Source organism: Caretta caretta, chromosome 3, assembly GCF_965140235.1.
Source record: "Caretta caretta isolate rCarCar2 chromosome 3, rCarCar1.hap1, whole genome shotgun sequence".
Taxonomy (NCBI): domain Eukaryota; kingdom Metazoa; phylum Chordata; order Testudines; family Cheloniidae; genus Caretta; species Caretta caretta.
Genome location: NC_134208.1, coordinates 60,523,796 through 60,538,772, shown reverse-complemented (window position 1 = coordinate 60,538,772; position 14,977 = coordinate 60,523,796). Strand labels below are relative to the sequence as shown.

The following is a 14,977-nucleotide window of genomic DNA, read 5'->3' as shown; positions in this document are numbered from 1 at the left end:
AGGTGGAGCCAAGCATGGCTAATCACATTATGTGCATGCGGCCATATGACCCACCAGCCATAGGCAGGCCTAGGCCGCAGAAAGCGGGTGGTTCTTCATATGGGAGATCAGGTCCGACATGGCCCAAAAGCATGCTTCCGGTAGGAAGGCCCTGGCCCATATGAAGTCTAAAACATCTCCAATGAACTCTTATGTGCTCGACTGGCACTAACATGGACTTTTCTATATTTATTAACAGGCCCAGATCACAGCAAGTGGAACAAACAAGATCGAGGCTGCCCCACACTTGATCCGGAGACCTGCCTTTGATGAGCCAGTCGTCGAGGTACGGAAACAGGTGGACCCCCCCCAACACATGAGGTAAGCCGCTACCGGCATCATGCACTTTATGAACATCTTGGGGGCCAAAGGGCAGCACCATGAACTGGAAATGGTGCGCTCCCACCACAAAAGGGAGGAAGCGCCTGTGACCCGGGAATATAGAAATATGGAAGTAAGCATCCTTTAAGTCGAGAGCAGCCTACCAGTCTCCCGGAACCAGGGAGGGGATGGAGAAGGCCTGGGAGACCATGTAAAACTTCAATTTCTGGAGAGAGTTGTTGGGGTGGCGCAGGTCCAGGATAGGCAGGAGGCCCCCTTTGGCTTTTGGGATTAGGAAGTACCGAGAATAAACCCCTTTCCTTTCATGTCCCGAGGAACTTCCTCCATGGCCCCCAGACGCAGAAGGCTGTCGACTTCCTGAACAAGGAGTTCCTCGTGACAAGGGTCCCTAATGAGGGACAAGGAAGTGAACGGGCGGGAAGGAGGGGCAGCCGAAAATTGCAGAGTACAGCCCCAAGCTATTATGTCCAGGACTCAATGGTCCGACATACCCCTCAACCAGGTCAAGTGGTATTGGAAGAGGCGGTTGATGAAAGGTGGCGGATCCGGGAAATTGACCTGGGCATCGCTCTCGACTGCTCCATCAATATGGGCGCTTCTGCCCTGTTGTATGTTTAGCCTGGCTAGGCTGCATGGGTGAGCAGGAAGCAAAAGGGTGGAGACGACCAAAGGTGGTGTCCCTACCCCTTCTCCTGGTACGTCCAGAAAAAGGTTGCCAAGACCTTGGCGGTGGAGGCGGCCGGAATGTCTTACGCACTGACTGTGGCGTGTGGATGTCCAGGGAACAGAGGTTTGCTTTGGTGTCCTTTACTCCATGCAGCCTCACATCCGTTTGATCAGAAAACAGACCGTGTTCATCCAAGGGAAGGTCCTGAATGGAAGTTTGCATCTCCTGGGGGAGTCCAGCAGTTTGAATCCAGAAGCTGCACCTCATCCCCACTGCAGATGCCACCACTCTGGGTCCACCGCATCCCATATCATTTGCACGGCGCAGCAGGCTGCTGAGGTGTCCTCCTGCATGAGAGTGCCAAACTCCTGGGCCTGCTCCTGCAGGAGGGACTCCTTAAATTTATGGAGAGTGTCCCATAAATTAAAAAGAAAAGGAGTACTTGTGGCACCTTAGAGACTAACCAATTTATTTGAGCATGAGCTTTTGTGAGCTACAGCTCACTTCATCAGCTGTAGCTCACAAAAGCTCATGCTCAAATAAATTGGTTAGTCTCTAAGGTGCCACAAGTACTCCTTTTCTTTTTGCGAATACAGACTAACACGGCTGTTCCTCTGAAACCATAAATTAAAGTTATAGCGACCCAGGAGGGCTTGGTGGTTTGCCACCTGAAACTGTAGACTTGCTGTTGAATAAATTTTTCTTCCGAACAAGTTCAGCCGCTTGGCCTCCTTGTTTTTTGGGGTGGAACTGAAGTGCACCTGCTTCTCCTTTTCATTGGCCTCTAAGACCACCAACAAGCCAGGGTGGGGGTGAAGTATAAAGATATTCAAAAGTTTTGGCAGGAACAAAGTTCTTGTTCTCAGCTCATTTTGATGTACGAGCTCTGGCAATTTTGAGAACTCCTTCATGCACTAGCAGCGCTATATGAGCGGGGGTTGAGGCTGACAGAACAGTGTCCTCCTATTCAGCCATCTCTTCCACTTGTAAGCCCAGGTTGTCGGCTACCCACCGAAGCAAGGCCTAGTGGTCCTTAAAGTGATCAGGCAGGCTCGTGCTGGATGGGCCCGCGACTGCTTCATCAGGAGGACGAGGATGGCTGTATGGGTGGAGGGGGGACCTATTCCTCCTCCTTCACTGGGGAGGATGGCTTGGGGGTAGGCACAGGCTCTTTAAGTTCGGCCACTGGGTGTTCCTCCGGTGCCGGGCCCAGCGCCAACAATGCCAGCAGCTGCTGCTCCACAGCAGCAACCGCCAACGAGTGGATCAAGGGGGGCATTGCCATGACTGGAACACCCCAGGCGTTCCAACACTGCCACTGAGCAGACCACAGACTAGCTGCCACCGATGTTGGCTCCAATGCCCAATCCCACTGCTGAGGCCGGGGTGACGGGCTGATGCAGCCCTCGGTACCAGAGAAGCCCCCTTCCAGAGACCACAGAGGCTTACGAGGCCTGGGTCCGCCTACAGACCACTGAAACCAGACACTGTGCCCCGCCCAAGGAGACTGGTGCCGATGGTGCGGTGAGTAGGTGCAGTACTGAGGAGGCGGGAAGGAGATCATTACCACGGTGCCCGTGACCTGGAATGGCGCCAGGACGATGATCTTCGGGATGGTGACCAGCATCAGTAATATGGGGACCGGCGCCTCCCTCCCAGTGAGCTTCATTGAGACGAGGTGACCATGACCGCAGAGCCGGCGACCGATGGTAAGCCCTTGCCGATCTCGACGATGGCATTGGCGACTGACTGTGCTGAGGTGGAGAGCATGCCTTGTCTGGAGGGATCAGCAGCGCTCCTCTGCTCACTGAGGAGCCTTATCGACCAGCTTGCCCTCTTGGGGAGCCTTAGACAAAGCCTGCAACACTTGTGGTGCTAGTTGCACGGGCAGAGGCCTATGCTCCTTTGACACCTGGGCCTTCAAAGGCGTCCGTGCCGGCAGGGGAGTAGGTCCTGACCGGGGAGGGCCAACTGTGGGGCTTTGGTGTAGGCAGGTAGCTCGGGGCCAGCTCCTTGCTCACAGCCTTCTTTGCTGATGCCAGGGAACCATACTACTCGGCCCTTTTTTTTTTTTGGCACCAGCAATGTGGAGCGGTGCCAGGAGGGCCTCAGTGCCAATGGCTCACTTGGCCAATGCCGAGGTGCTGGGAGCCTCATGCCGAGATGACTTGAATGCCAGGCAGAAGGCGGACTCCAAGCCTAATGTCTCTCTCCTTCTGCGTGCAAGGCCTAAGGTTCCTACAAATGCGGCACCACTCTAACATGTGCTTCCCCCAGGCACTTGAGACAGATGCTGTGCGGGTCGCTAACAGGCATAGGCCTGTTACAGGAGTCGCAAGGCTTAAAGCCCGGAGACCCGGGCACAAAGTCCCTGCTGGGACCTAACTACTAACACTAAACTACCACAATTAACAGGTAATTAACACTAAAGATAACTATATACAAAGCCAAAAGGCACAAAGTCCAAAGGAAGTAACTGCAATTCCTTGACGAGCAAGGAAGGCACTCTGACCACCACGGGCAGTAAGACGGAACTGAGAGGGTACAGGGCTGGGGGCACCTGATATACTGCACCATGAGCGCGGCACTCCAGAGGGCATGACAGCCAGCCCTATGGGTACTGCTAAGGCAAAAGTCTCCGATGGCCATGACGTGGGAGCACACACACCTAGAATGGAATCAACATGAGCAAGCACTCAAAAAAGAACAGATTAATTTTTATTATATTACAGATCAATATCTATGGAAAACTACCATCTCAAGGAAGGCATTATCTATCTTATTAATAACTTTTATTCTCTACTGTCTGAAACACTAAAAAGTAACTCTTGTTTACCAGATTCCTTTTGTTTTAAAATACTAACACACTGAATTACTACTATTATTTAATATGGAACACAAACAAGTATTGTAAATTACTGGCATTTTCGGGTTTGTCAAAATATAACTGATCATGTTAAAGTATGGGAAAGGATTTAAATAATTTAGACTATGACCTCTCATCAGAAAGAGGAGCTTACTTACTTGTAACTGGAGGTTCTTCGAGATGCCTGGTCTCTATCTCTATTCCACTGAGAATTATACGCATGCAACATGCATTTGGAGCTGGAGATTTTGAAAGTAGTAGTGTTGTTTGGTCCAAGCATGTAGTCCGCCTCATGGTTTCGTCCAAAGCGATAAAAGGCGGGGTGAATGGACCGCACCCTCAGTTCCTTCTGTACCATGAACCAAGGGGAAGGAAGGTGGGATCACAATATAGATAAGGACCACACATCTCGAAGGATCTCCAGTTACATGTAAGTAACCACTTCTTCTTTGAGTTATTGTTAATCACCCTCAGTGGAATATAATAGAGACAAACATTACCTAGTTAGGAGGAAGGAAGATGACAGAACGGTGCAGCAGAGAACAGCCACACCAAATGAGATATCTGTCACAGAGTCTTGCACCAAGCCGTAATGGAAAGAAATGGTATGTACTGAACTCCATGTGGCCGCCCTACATATGTCCGTAAGCAGCACGTTGCTAAGCGTGGCCATAGTGGATGTCTGTGCTCTCGTGGAGTGGGCTCATACCCCAAGGGGTGGAGCCAGTCCCGATAATCGATAGAACATAATCGAAACCCACTTAGAAATCTGCTCAGGGGAGATGGCTTGCCCCTTAATCCGCTCCATTACACCAATAAACAGTCTAGGGGACTTCCTGAACGGCCTCATCCTCTGCAGGTAAAAGGCCAGGGACCTCTGGATGTTGAGAAAGCGAAGGCACTGTTCCTCCTCCTCGGAGTGCGGCTTTGGAAAGAAAGCAGGTAAGCAAATGGTTTGGTTGAGGTCAAAGCAAGGAACTGCTTTGGCAGAATCTTGGGGTGCATCTTATGGAACTTGGTAAAGTGGGGTGGGGGTCCATCATCATGGCCCCCAGTTTGCCTACCCTTCTCACAGAAGTAATACCTACCAGGAAGGAGAGGAGACACAGTGAGCAAGAGGCCAGTTTGAAGGACAATTTCATCAATGCCGTGAGGACAAAGTTGAAGTCCTACTCGGGAGCGATGGATTGAATGGGAGGATAAGTTCATAAGAGACCCTTCCAGAACCTTGCAGCAAAGGGGTGCATATAGACAAAAGTCTCCTCCACAGGTGGGGGTGAAAACCACTAATGGCCACTACATGCACATTGACAGAGTTGAGAGCAAGTCCCAACGCCTTCAGCAATAGGAGATAGTCCAAAAGGAAAGGAACATCCACAGCCTCAGGAGTAAGATCCTTCTGCTGGGCCTAGGAGGTGAAATATTGCCACTTGGCTCGACTGGCCTGTCTTGTGGATTTTTTCCTGCTACTTGCAAATACATCTTGTACTGCTGACAAAATACTTCAGTTCTAGCGAAGATACCCATCCAAAAAATCAAGCTCTAAAGAGCAGCGCCTGTGGATAGGGGTGTCTGATCCTGCCGTTGAGTTGCATGAGCAATTCCAGAAAACTCAGGAGCAGAAATGGAGGACATGCTGACATCTGGAGGAGAGAAAATGAGAACTGAAGAGGACAGAACAGGACAACAGGATATTGTGTGTGATGCACCCAGTTCCACAAGCGAACCGCCTCCGCACGAAGTGCTGGCGACTTTGTGCCCCCTTGCTTGTTTAAATAGTAAACGGTGGTGGTGTCGTTTAACATGATAACACCACGATGGGAGTAGACAGACAGGAGACATGCACAACACACTCTCCTTGCTGCCCCAAGTGCATGCTGGATTCCTGAGCAGTCCAAGTTCCTTGCGTCAGGTGCTAGCCCATGTGCTGAGCGATGCATCTGTAATGATCATTGTGCATGGGGAAGACTGAAGGAAGGGTATCCTGGTGCAAACTTGAACTAGTTTTTCCACCACTGAAAACAAGGAGAGAAACTTGGGTGGGGGAAGGGGACAGAGAATGGGACAGTCAGTAGAAGGTCCATGGAATGGTTCGTAGGAGAACAGGCTCTCTGTAGGCACAGCTGTGGGCAGCAGAAGCAGGGACAAGCGAAGGAGGCGACATACGTGCACATTGCCATGTAGCCAAAAAGGGAAAAGCAAATTCTGGCAGGAACAGAAGGACTGGAAGTCACCATAGTAATCAGTTCTAGCAGGGTCTGGAATCTGTCCTCTGGTAGGGTAAGCACATGCAGAGACCGCACTGATGCATGGCCCAATGAACTCTAAGGACTGTGTGGGGTCTAATGTCAATTTTTTCTCATTTATGCTCAGCCCCAGGGAGGAGAGCAGTAGAAGCAGCAAGGAGGTAGATGCTTGAGCCTCCTGTTTGGATCATGCTGCTAGCAGCCAGTCATCGAGGTAGGGGAATATAAGGGCTGGTCTACACTACCACGGTAAATCTAGCTAACTTACGCAACTTCAGTGACGTAAATAACGTAACTGAGGTAGACTTTGTTAGATCCACTTAACGCGATAGCTACATGGCGCTGTGTCAATGGGAGAGTGTCTCCTGTTGACTTCCCTTATGCTTCTTGGGGAGGTGAAGTACATAAAATCAATTGGCGAGTGCTCTCCCATCGATTTAGCGTGTTTTCACCAGACCCGCTAAAATCGACACTCGCTGCAGCGACTGCAGCAGGGCCAATCTACCGGCAAGTGTAGACATACTCTAAGGATCCCTCGCTGCTGGAGGTGGGCCACCACTACAGAGAAAACCTTGCTGAAGACCCATGGAGCAGTGACGAGTCCAAATAGTAGAACACTGTATTGGAAGTGTCGAGAGCCTACCACGAATCTCAAGAACCATCTGTGAGTAGGATGAATATGTGGAAGTAAGCGTCTTGCATATTGAAAGCTGTAACCCACATGCCTCTTTCTAGTGAGCGTATAATTGGTTGCAAGAATGACCATAGAAAACTTTGGCCCACGTTTGAAGTGGGTGAGATGACAGATCTAGGATTGATCTCCATCCTCCTTTTTTCTTAGGTACCAGGAAATAAGTGGAATAGAACCCGGTGCCTCGAAAGGCCATGGGAACAGGTTCTGTCGCTCCCCTTTGAAGGAGGGCATCTATCTCGAGGGCGAGGATACTGTCATGAGAGCGGTCCCAGAGACAGGACGGGTGATGTGGATGAGGTAGTATCATGAACTTGATCACATAGCTATGTCGAATGGCATCCAGGACCCAATTGTCCATTATCACACTTCAGGCTGGTAGAAAGAGTGCTAGACATTCCCCAAAAGGAGTGGGTTGTATGTATGGTGGAATGCAAGGTGGTTGTTGGCTCTCTAAATGCACTCAAAAATATCACTTATGCAAAGACTGAGTACACAGTGTTGAAGTCTGCACTGACGGACCAGGTGGATGGGATTGTTGGATTTTCTAATTCTTCAGAGGGGGCTCGTAGGGTTGCTCAAAAAATTGAGGAGTTCTGAACTGTTGTGCAAGGGGTGGGTGGTAGAACTTGCATTTGGGTGCTGGTGTGTATGTGTATACACACACACCCCCAGTGACTACAGAGTAGCTCTGGAGTCCTTGAGGGAGTGCAGGGAATCATCAGTCTTTGGGTTGAAGAGGAGAGAGTCATTGAAAGGGAGATCGTCAATGGTATTCTGCACCTCCCAGACAAATGCAACCAGGATTCTGTTCTCATGATGATCCCTGTGACCACAGAGCATGAAGATGTGTCCACCAAATCCACCACGGCCTGGAACATCGTCCTGGCAACCAATTTACCTTCCTCTAAGATAGTATGGTATTGGGCAAGGTCCTCCTGGGGAAGTTTGTCAGCAAAGTCCACTAACTGGTCATAGTTCAGAAAGTCATATTTTGCTGGTAAAGCAAGGTAACTGGAGAGCCAAAACTGAAGGCTGGCTTAAGAAAAGACCTTACAACCTACGAGGTCCAATCTCCTACCCTCCTTGTCAGTTGGGGTAGAACACAGATGATGTTGCCTGGCCTGTTCCGTTGCTGCTTGAATAACCAGGAAATTGGGGGGTTGGGTAAGAAAAACTCAGCTACCTTCACCAATAAATAGCATTTCTTTTCCACCCCCTTTTGAGGTGGGTGAACAAGTGGCTAGAGTATGCCAGACAGCGTGGGCCTGTTGGAGAATAGCATTGTTGACCAACATGCTAACTATATACAAGAATAAGAGTCTTTTTCTGTGTTTTAGAAAGTACATTCCAAGAGATGAGAAAACAATTGAGGCTCCAAGTCCTACCTCGTGGCAGTGAGAAGGAACTGAGGGCAGTCGGTCTGCCCTGCCCTTTATCACCTCAAACGAAATCAAGGGTGCATGCGCAGATCCAGGGTGCAGTTGCAGACCAACTGACACTACTACTTTCAAAATCTCCGGATGCATGACACAAGCATATTAGCCTCCACGGAATAAAACAGGGATCATCACTTGAAGAAATAAATATTATAAAGGTATACACAGTACCAATATTGACCCTTTACAATTTGGATGTATCAGAGTGGTAGATAAACACATTTAAAATCACCAAATCATTCCCTTCTCAGTTACAAACACTTTTAAAACTAACTATTTCCACTCCGAAACTTGAGCTGTGTCTTACTAATGCTACTCGTTTCTGAAGTTAAAATAGAACTTTTCATTTTGTATCTAACCCACCTCTAAGTGGGTTAAACAGTTTTTTGTAGCAGAAGAAAGAGGCAAATCAGATTGACATGAACTGCAGTGACGTTTCTGTTGTACCTTCCTCTTAATTTCAGATTCCGATTCTGATCCTGACTCTTCTGTGTTCTCCATTATACTTTCTATGGGGCGGAAAAAAAAAAATCAAATAAATTAACACAGAAATCAGTGTATTAGCTTTAGATGCAGAAAAGACTTTTGACAGGAGTGGGCTGGAGGTATATGTTTTACACCGTAGAAAAATTTGGATTGGAACCCATATTTAGTTCCTGGATCCAGCTGTTATATTCTTACCTAGCCCCCCATATCACAACCAACAATGTGACCTCTTCTGGGGTACTAGAAAATGGTGTTTGCTGGCCCCATTTAACTTTTTTATTTGGCTCTTGAGCCCCTGGCAATAGTTATGCAAGATCATTAAGATATCTGAGGCATACAACTTGGTTCCATGGAGTATAAATTGACGTTATATGCAGACAATACCCCTTTCCATACATCGAAAGCCAGAAACCACTATTCCAACCTTTCTATCATTAATTCAAAAATTCAGAGCAATATTTGGTTCCAAAATAAATTGGGAAAAATCAGAACCATTTCTCTGCTGTCATGTAGTTGGGCTTTTTCCATAGGCAAACTGATGCAATTAAGTACACCTCTATCCCGATATAACGCGATCCAATATAACACGAATTCGGATACAAAGCGGTAAAGCAGTGCTCCGGTGGGGCGGGGCTGCGCCCTCCGGTGGATCAAAGCAAGTTCGATATAACGAGATTTCACCTATAACGTGCTGAGATTTTTGGTAGAACAGCGTTATATCGGGGGAGAGGTATACCTCAATATATAAGTACCAAGAAACATTAATACATTTATCTTCAGTAGTTTAGAATCCGTACTCTGTCAAATAACTAGTTATATAAATAGGTGGCATCCACTCTGCCTGAGCCTGTAGGGAACGGTTAGTTTGTGTGTGTATGGGGGTGGGGGGGGGATGTGAGAAAACCTGGATCTATGCAGGAAATAGCCCGACTTGATTATGTAAAGAGTTGTCACTTTGGATGGGCTAGCACCAGCAGGAGAGTGAATTTGTGTGGGGGGGTGGAGGGTGAGAAAACCTGGATTTGTGCTGGAAATGGCCCACCTGTTGATCACTTTAGATAAGCTATTACCAGCAGGACAGTGGGGTGGGAGGAGGTATTGTTTCATATTCTCTGTGTGTATATAAAGTCTGCTGCAGTTTCCACGGTATACATCTGATGAAGTGAGCTGTAGCTCACGAAAGCTCATGCTCAAATAAATTGGTTAGTCTCTAAGGTGCCACAAGTACTCCTTTTCTTTTTGCGAATACAGACTAACACGGCTGTTCCTCTGAAACCTACAATAAAAATGAATATTCTGCCTAGACTACTCTATATTCTATCTATATCCCTCTGTCTAATTTTAGAAAAAAATAACAACATTGTTAGAGCCCTTCTGTGGGTCCCCAGTCAATCAATGCCCAGGACTATTACTTTAACTCCAGCTCCCTATAGCCAAAAGGTGGGTTTGCGCTCCCAGACCTATAAAATTACTATTGTGCTTTTATCATGTTACAGATGTCAAACTGGTTCCAGCATTCTAATACACTTATATCTATAGAGGAGGAAGCTGAAAGGGTATTAATGCATCCAATTCCTCCTATGGAGCTCCTGGGAGCTTCCTTTTGTCCAATGGACAAAAATAAGGTGCCTACAGTGGTGGCTGCGAAGACAGTCTGGACTATCCTAGCTAAGAGGTACCAATTTCATACTCACCACAAAATACCTATCCAGTGTAACCCAAACTTGCAAACTGGGGGGGAAAAAACCTATAATTACAAAAAACTAGCTGAGGAAGAGCATGAAACAGATTTCCCAATTAGTCAAAGATAAAGGCTCTTTTCTCTTTTCTAAACACTAAAGAAACCATATGACCTGCCACCCTCAGTATAGTGGCCATCCTTACAACTAACACACTTGCTAATGTACCAGTTTGGTCTGGATGCCCTAGGATTGTCACAGGCCCCAGAGCTACTGGGGACCTTGGAAATGCTTCATAATCTCCCCAAGCCTATGTCCACTATGTATGCTTTACTAACAAAGACAAATTCCAGCAGTCTGGAGTTCTTGTGAAAACGTAGGAAGGGGAGTTATCACAGCCCGTAAAAGAACCCCGGTGGCAGGCATATATGTTAAAAATGCTTCTGTGGATCTCAGGCTACACCCGATACAGCAAAAGATTCTATTCAAAATATTGTCGATGCCACAAAGGTTGAGCAAGATAAGGGTCTTGTCCTCTGATGTTTGTTGGTACTGTAATAAAGAAAAAGGAACCCTGATACATATGCCATGGGACTGTCCAACAGTTAGGCAGCTGTGGAAAGAGGTGGGCACAAGAGTGAAAATAGTGCTTGGTTTCATCAACCAAATCTTAGCTGAAAGTTATATCGTAGGTTCTGTACCTACTACACTGGGAGTAACTCCATCACAAAAACTTGGGTTCTTGAGGACTGTAATGACTACCAACTGCATAATTTTACAAAAATGGAGAAGTAGGCTTATGCCCAGAATATAGCAATGCCATTTGGACCTGTATGAGTTAGCAGTGAAAGAAAGAAGAGCATATAGACATGGAGAGCAATTATATGAATTTGAAGACATCTAGACTCCATTTCTTGATACATTTGGATAAAGAATGCTGAGATAGATCAGGTGGAAAGAAAGTCTGGTATTCTTTGAGCTATCAGCTTTTTCCCTTTCTTCCTCCCCATCTCCACCTTCCCTTTTTTGACTATTTGTTTATGTCTCTTTTTTTATTGTTATCCCCAACATATTATGATGTTTGTGTAATAGTCTTTTATCATGCCATTCAGCCATGTAGATATGGCTGAATGGCATGATAAATCACATATGAATGGTTAAGTGACAACTTTGCTAGTTAAGTAAAAGTTAAAAACCACTGTAACCAATAGACAATACCCAATCAAGTTCCAACTACATAGAGGAATAGCAAATGATTAGGGTCCTACCAAATTCATGGTCCATTTTGGTCAATTTCATAGGATTTTTAAAATTGTAAATTTCATGATTTCAGCTATTTAAATCTGAAAATTTCACAGTGTTGCAATTATAGGGGTCCTGACCCAAACAGGAGTTGGAGGGACCGGGGGGTGTTACTGCTACCCTTACTTCTGCACTGCTGTTGGCGGCAGTGCTGCCCTTAGAGCTGAGCAGCTGGAGAGTGGCGGCTGCTGGCTAGGAACCCAGCTCTGAAACCAGAGCCACCGCCAGCAGCAGCAGTGCAGAAGGATGGCATGCTACGGTATTGCTACCCTTACTCCTGCTCTGCTGCTGACAGGGTGCTGCCTTCAGAGCTGGGGGCCTGGCCAACAGTCATCGCTGTCCGGCCACCCAGTTCTGAAAAAGTAAGGATGGCAATACTGCAACCCCCCTAAAATAATAGTGTGACCCCCCACTACAACTCCCTTTTGGACCTGGACCTTCGATTTCAGAAACACTGGTCTCCCTCATGAAAACTGTATACTATAGGGTAAAAGCACACAAAGACTAGATTTCATGGGGAGGGACCAGATTTCACGGTCCATGATGCGTTTTTCATGGCCGTGAATTTGGTAGGGCCCTACTAATGATCTTCTAAATAAAGGATAAAAAACGCACACCAAAAGAAAAATGTTGAACTTTTTGTTTTAGAAATCAGCCACCATTTGCTGACTCCCATTTTATTAAGGGAGCTAAGGTGTGCCTCAGTGAAATCTGTAATTGTAATGTTATTTCCTAGCAGGCGACCTTGTCTTAACACCTTGCTAACTTCACTCCACACCAGAAGAACCCAGTCTCTGGCAATGGAAACTCTGCCAGGAATAAAGAAAAGGAAGTAGTACAGGACTCCTATAGCTTCTGCTTTACCATGAAAAGCTCAGAGCCAACACAACCTCCGAAATGAGGAAAGGCAAGGCCAGCAAGGAGGTGGTGGTGATTTCCATAGGAAATTTGCTAATTGGAGCACTTACTTGGAACAATTGTGGAATACCAAGGGTTTGTCTTAATAGGGAGTTTTTCCACTGGTACAAACCCAGTGTACATGTAATGCGTTGGTATAAGCTATTCCTGCGCAAGCCCTACTTTACAATGGTGGAGCTCATCTATACTGGCGGAGCTGCACCAGCATAGCTACACTGGTTCAAAAAATCCTTAATGCAAAAAAAAGCCCTAGTTTACAATGTTTTCAGATAGGCTATTCTTTTTAGGGATACTTTGCACAATGTTGTAAAAAGAAAAGGAGTACTTGTGGCACATTAGAGACTAACCAATTTATTTGAGCTTAAGCTTTCGTGAGCTACAGCTCACTTCATCAGATGCATCCAATGAAGTGAGCTGTAGCTCACGAAAGCTTATGCTCAAATAAATTGGTTAGTCTCTAAGGTGCCACTAGTACTCCTTTTCTTTTTGCGAATACAGACTAACACGGCTGCTACTCTGAAACCTGTTGTAAAAACAGTGGCTTCTCATTTAAAGATTTTTAATAAAAATGTGCAAACTACATTTAATTATAATATTTTATTTTACATTAGAACTTCCTTTAGGGCTACACTATTTAAAATAGATATACATGCCATTTAAACAACGTATTGATTGTCCCATTCTCCCTCCCACCTGCATCTCCCTGACAACTACAAGGATCACTGACTCTTACATTTAGAGAAGGATCTATTTTCACTCAAGAAATAATTAGACTTGAAGAGGATTCTATTCATATACAGAATTTAAAAGTTAAAAATGGTTACATATTTCAGTTAATACTAACATAAAATGAGAAATAAATTCCAGCAGAATCATTAGGACACCATTGATTGGGTAAAAAGCATTATCTCAGGTTCTCTTTTGATCATCTGGATCCCTAACAAGGAAACTCAATACTTTCAATACACTATTATTATATATTTGTATTACCACATTACTTATGAGTCCTGGACTTGGACCAGAACCCCACAGACCTAAGTACTGTATAAAACAGAACAAAAAAAGATGATCCCTGCCCCAGAGAGCTTATAATGTAAGAAAAGAGACAGAAGACAGGCCAACAGGGGTGTACAAGGAAACAATACCGATCAGCATGGTAGGCAGAAATCTCAGCACACCAACAGCCTAACTGTTAATTTTTTTTTGTAATTTTAAGGAAGGCTTGAATGAGGATGAGTTAGCTTTACAGGTGTTCATGGGGAGCTCCTCCTAAGCACGAGGGGCAGCACAGAGAAAGCACAAAGCTTGTTTGAAAATTTAATGACTGGGCGATAGAGACTGGCATTATTGGCTGACTGGAGGTGGGAATCAACCTCTTAACAGTGAATAAGATGTGATAGATAGGCCCCTCATAGCCTGTCCCCACCCTTCAAAGTGAAGACAAGTGGCTTATATTTGACGCAATAGAGGGGGAAGCTGATGGAGGGATGCATAGAGAGGGGTGACATGGCCAAAGCAATGGGCTAGGACAATGATTCTCAAACTATGGGTCAGGACCCCAAAGTTGGTCACGGCCCTGTTTTAATGGGGTCGCCAGGGCTGGCGTTAGATTTGCTGGGGCCCAGGGCCGACACCCAATCCCCACTGCCTGGGGCCGAAGCCAGAGATTGTAAGTTCTGGGTGGCTGGGCTCAGGTTACAAGCCCCTTGCCCCAGGCTGAAGCCCTTGGTTTTCAGCTTTGGCCAGCTCGCCCACCCAGGGCGGTAGGACTTGGGCTTTGGCCCCCTCACTTAGGTGGGCTCAGGCTTCAGTACCCCCTCCAAAAATTACTACATGACCCCAGTTGTCAGAAGGGAGTCACGGTGCAATGAAGTTTGAAAACCGCTGGGCTAGGACAATAACCTTTGCAACAGCATTTGAATGGATATGACTGGGGCAAGACTGCATTTGTCAAGGCCAAAGAAAAAAACTGCAGTAATTAAGAGATGAGGTAATAGCCTGGACAACAGTTTCAGAACTGAGGAATAATAGGAAAGGCTGTATTTTAAAGATGTTATGCAGAAAGTATCGGCAAGATTTAGACAGCATGGGTAGGTCCAGGTCCGAGTCAAAGATGACACCCAGGTTATGGGACTGAGCGACGGGCAGGATGATAGTGTTGCCCACAGTGTTTGAGATAAGAGGTAGCATAGACGGCTGGACAGGAGAGGGAAAGAAGGGGTTACTCACCTTGTGCAGTAACTAGTTTCTCTAGAGTTGTCCCACTAATAGGTGTATCCAAGTCCCTATGCCTCTCCTCAGA

General features: G+C 46.4%; 1 protein-coding gene across 6 annotated transcripts in view; it reads right to left on the bottom strand.

The window, feature by feature from the left end:
- The window catches only part of SENP6 (SUMO specific peptidase 6), a 167,414-nt gene that overhangs the window by 72,619 nt on the left and 79,818 nt on the right, over positions 1-14,977 (bottom strand). For 5 of the 6 annotated variants that reach the window (XM_048845895.2, XM_048845901.2, XM_048845896.2 and 2 more), the window contains one exon: positions 8,654-8,799. In XM_048845895.2, the coding sequence (XP_048701852.1) occupies positions 8,654-8,799 (146 nt within the window). The remainder of the gene's footprint in view (positions 1-8,653; positions 8,800-14,977) is intronic. The other variant, XM_048845899.2, reaches the window with a different exon arrangement.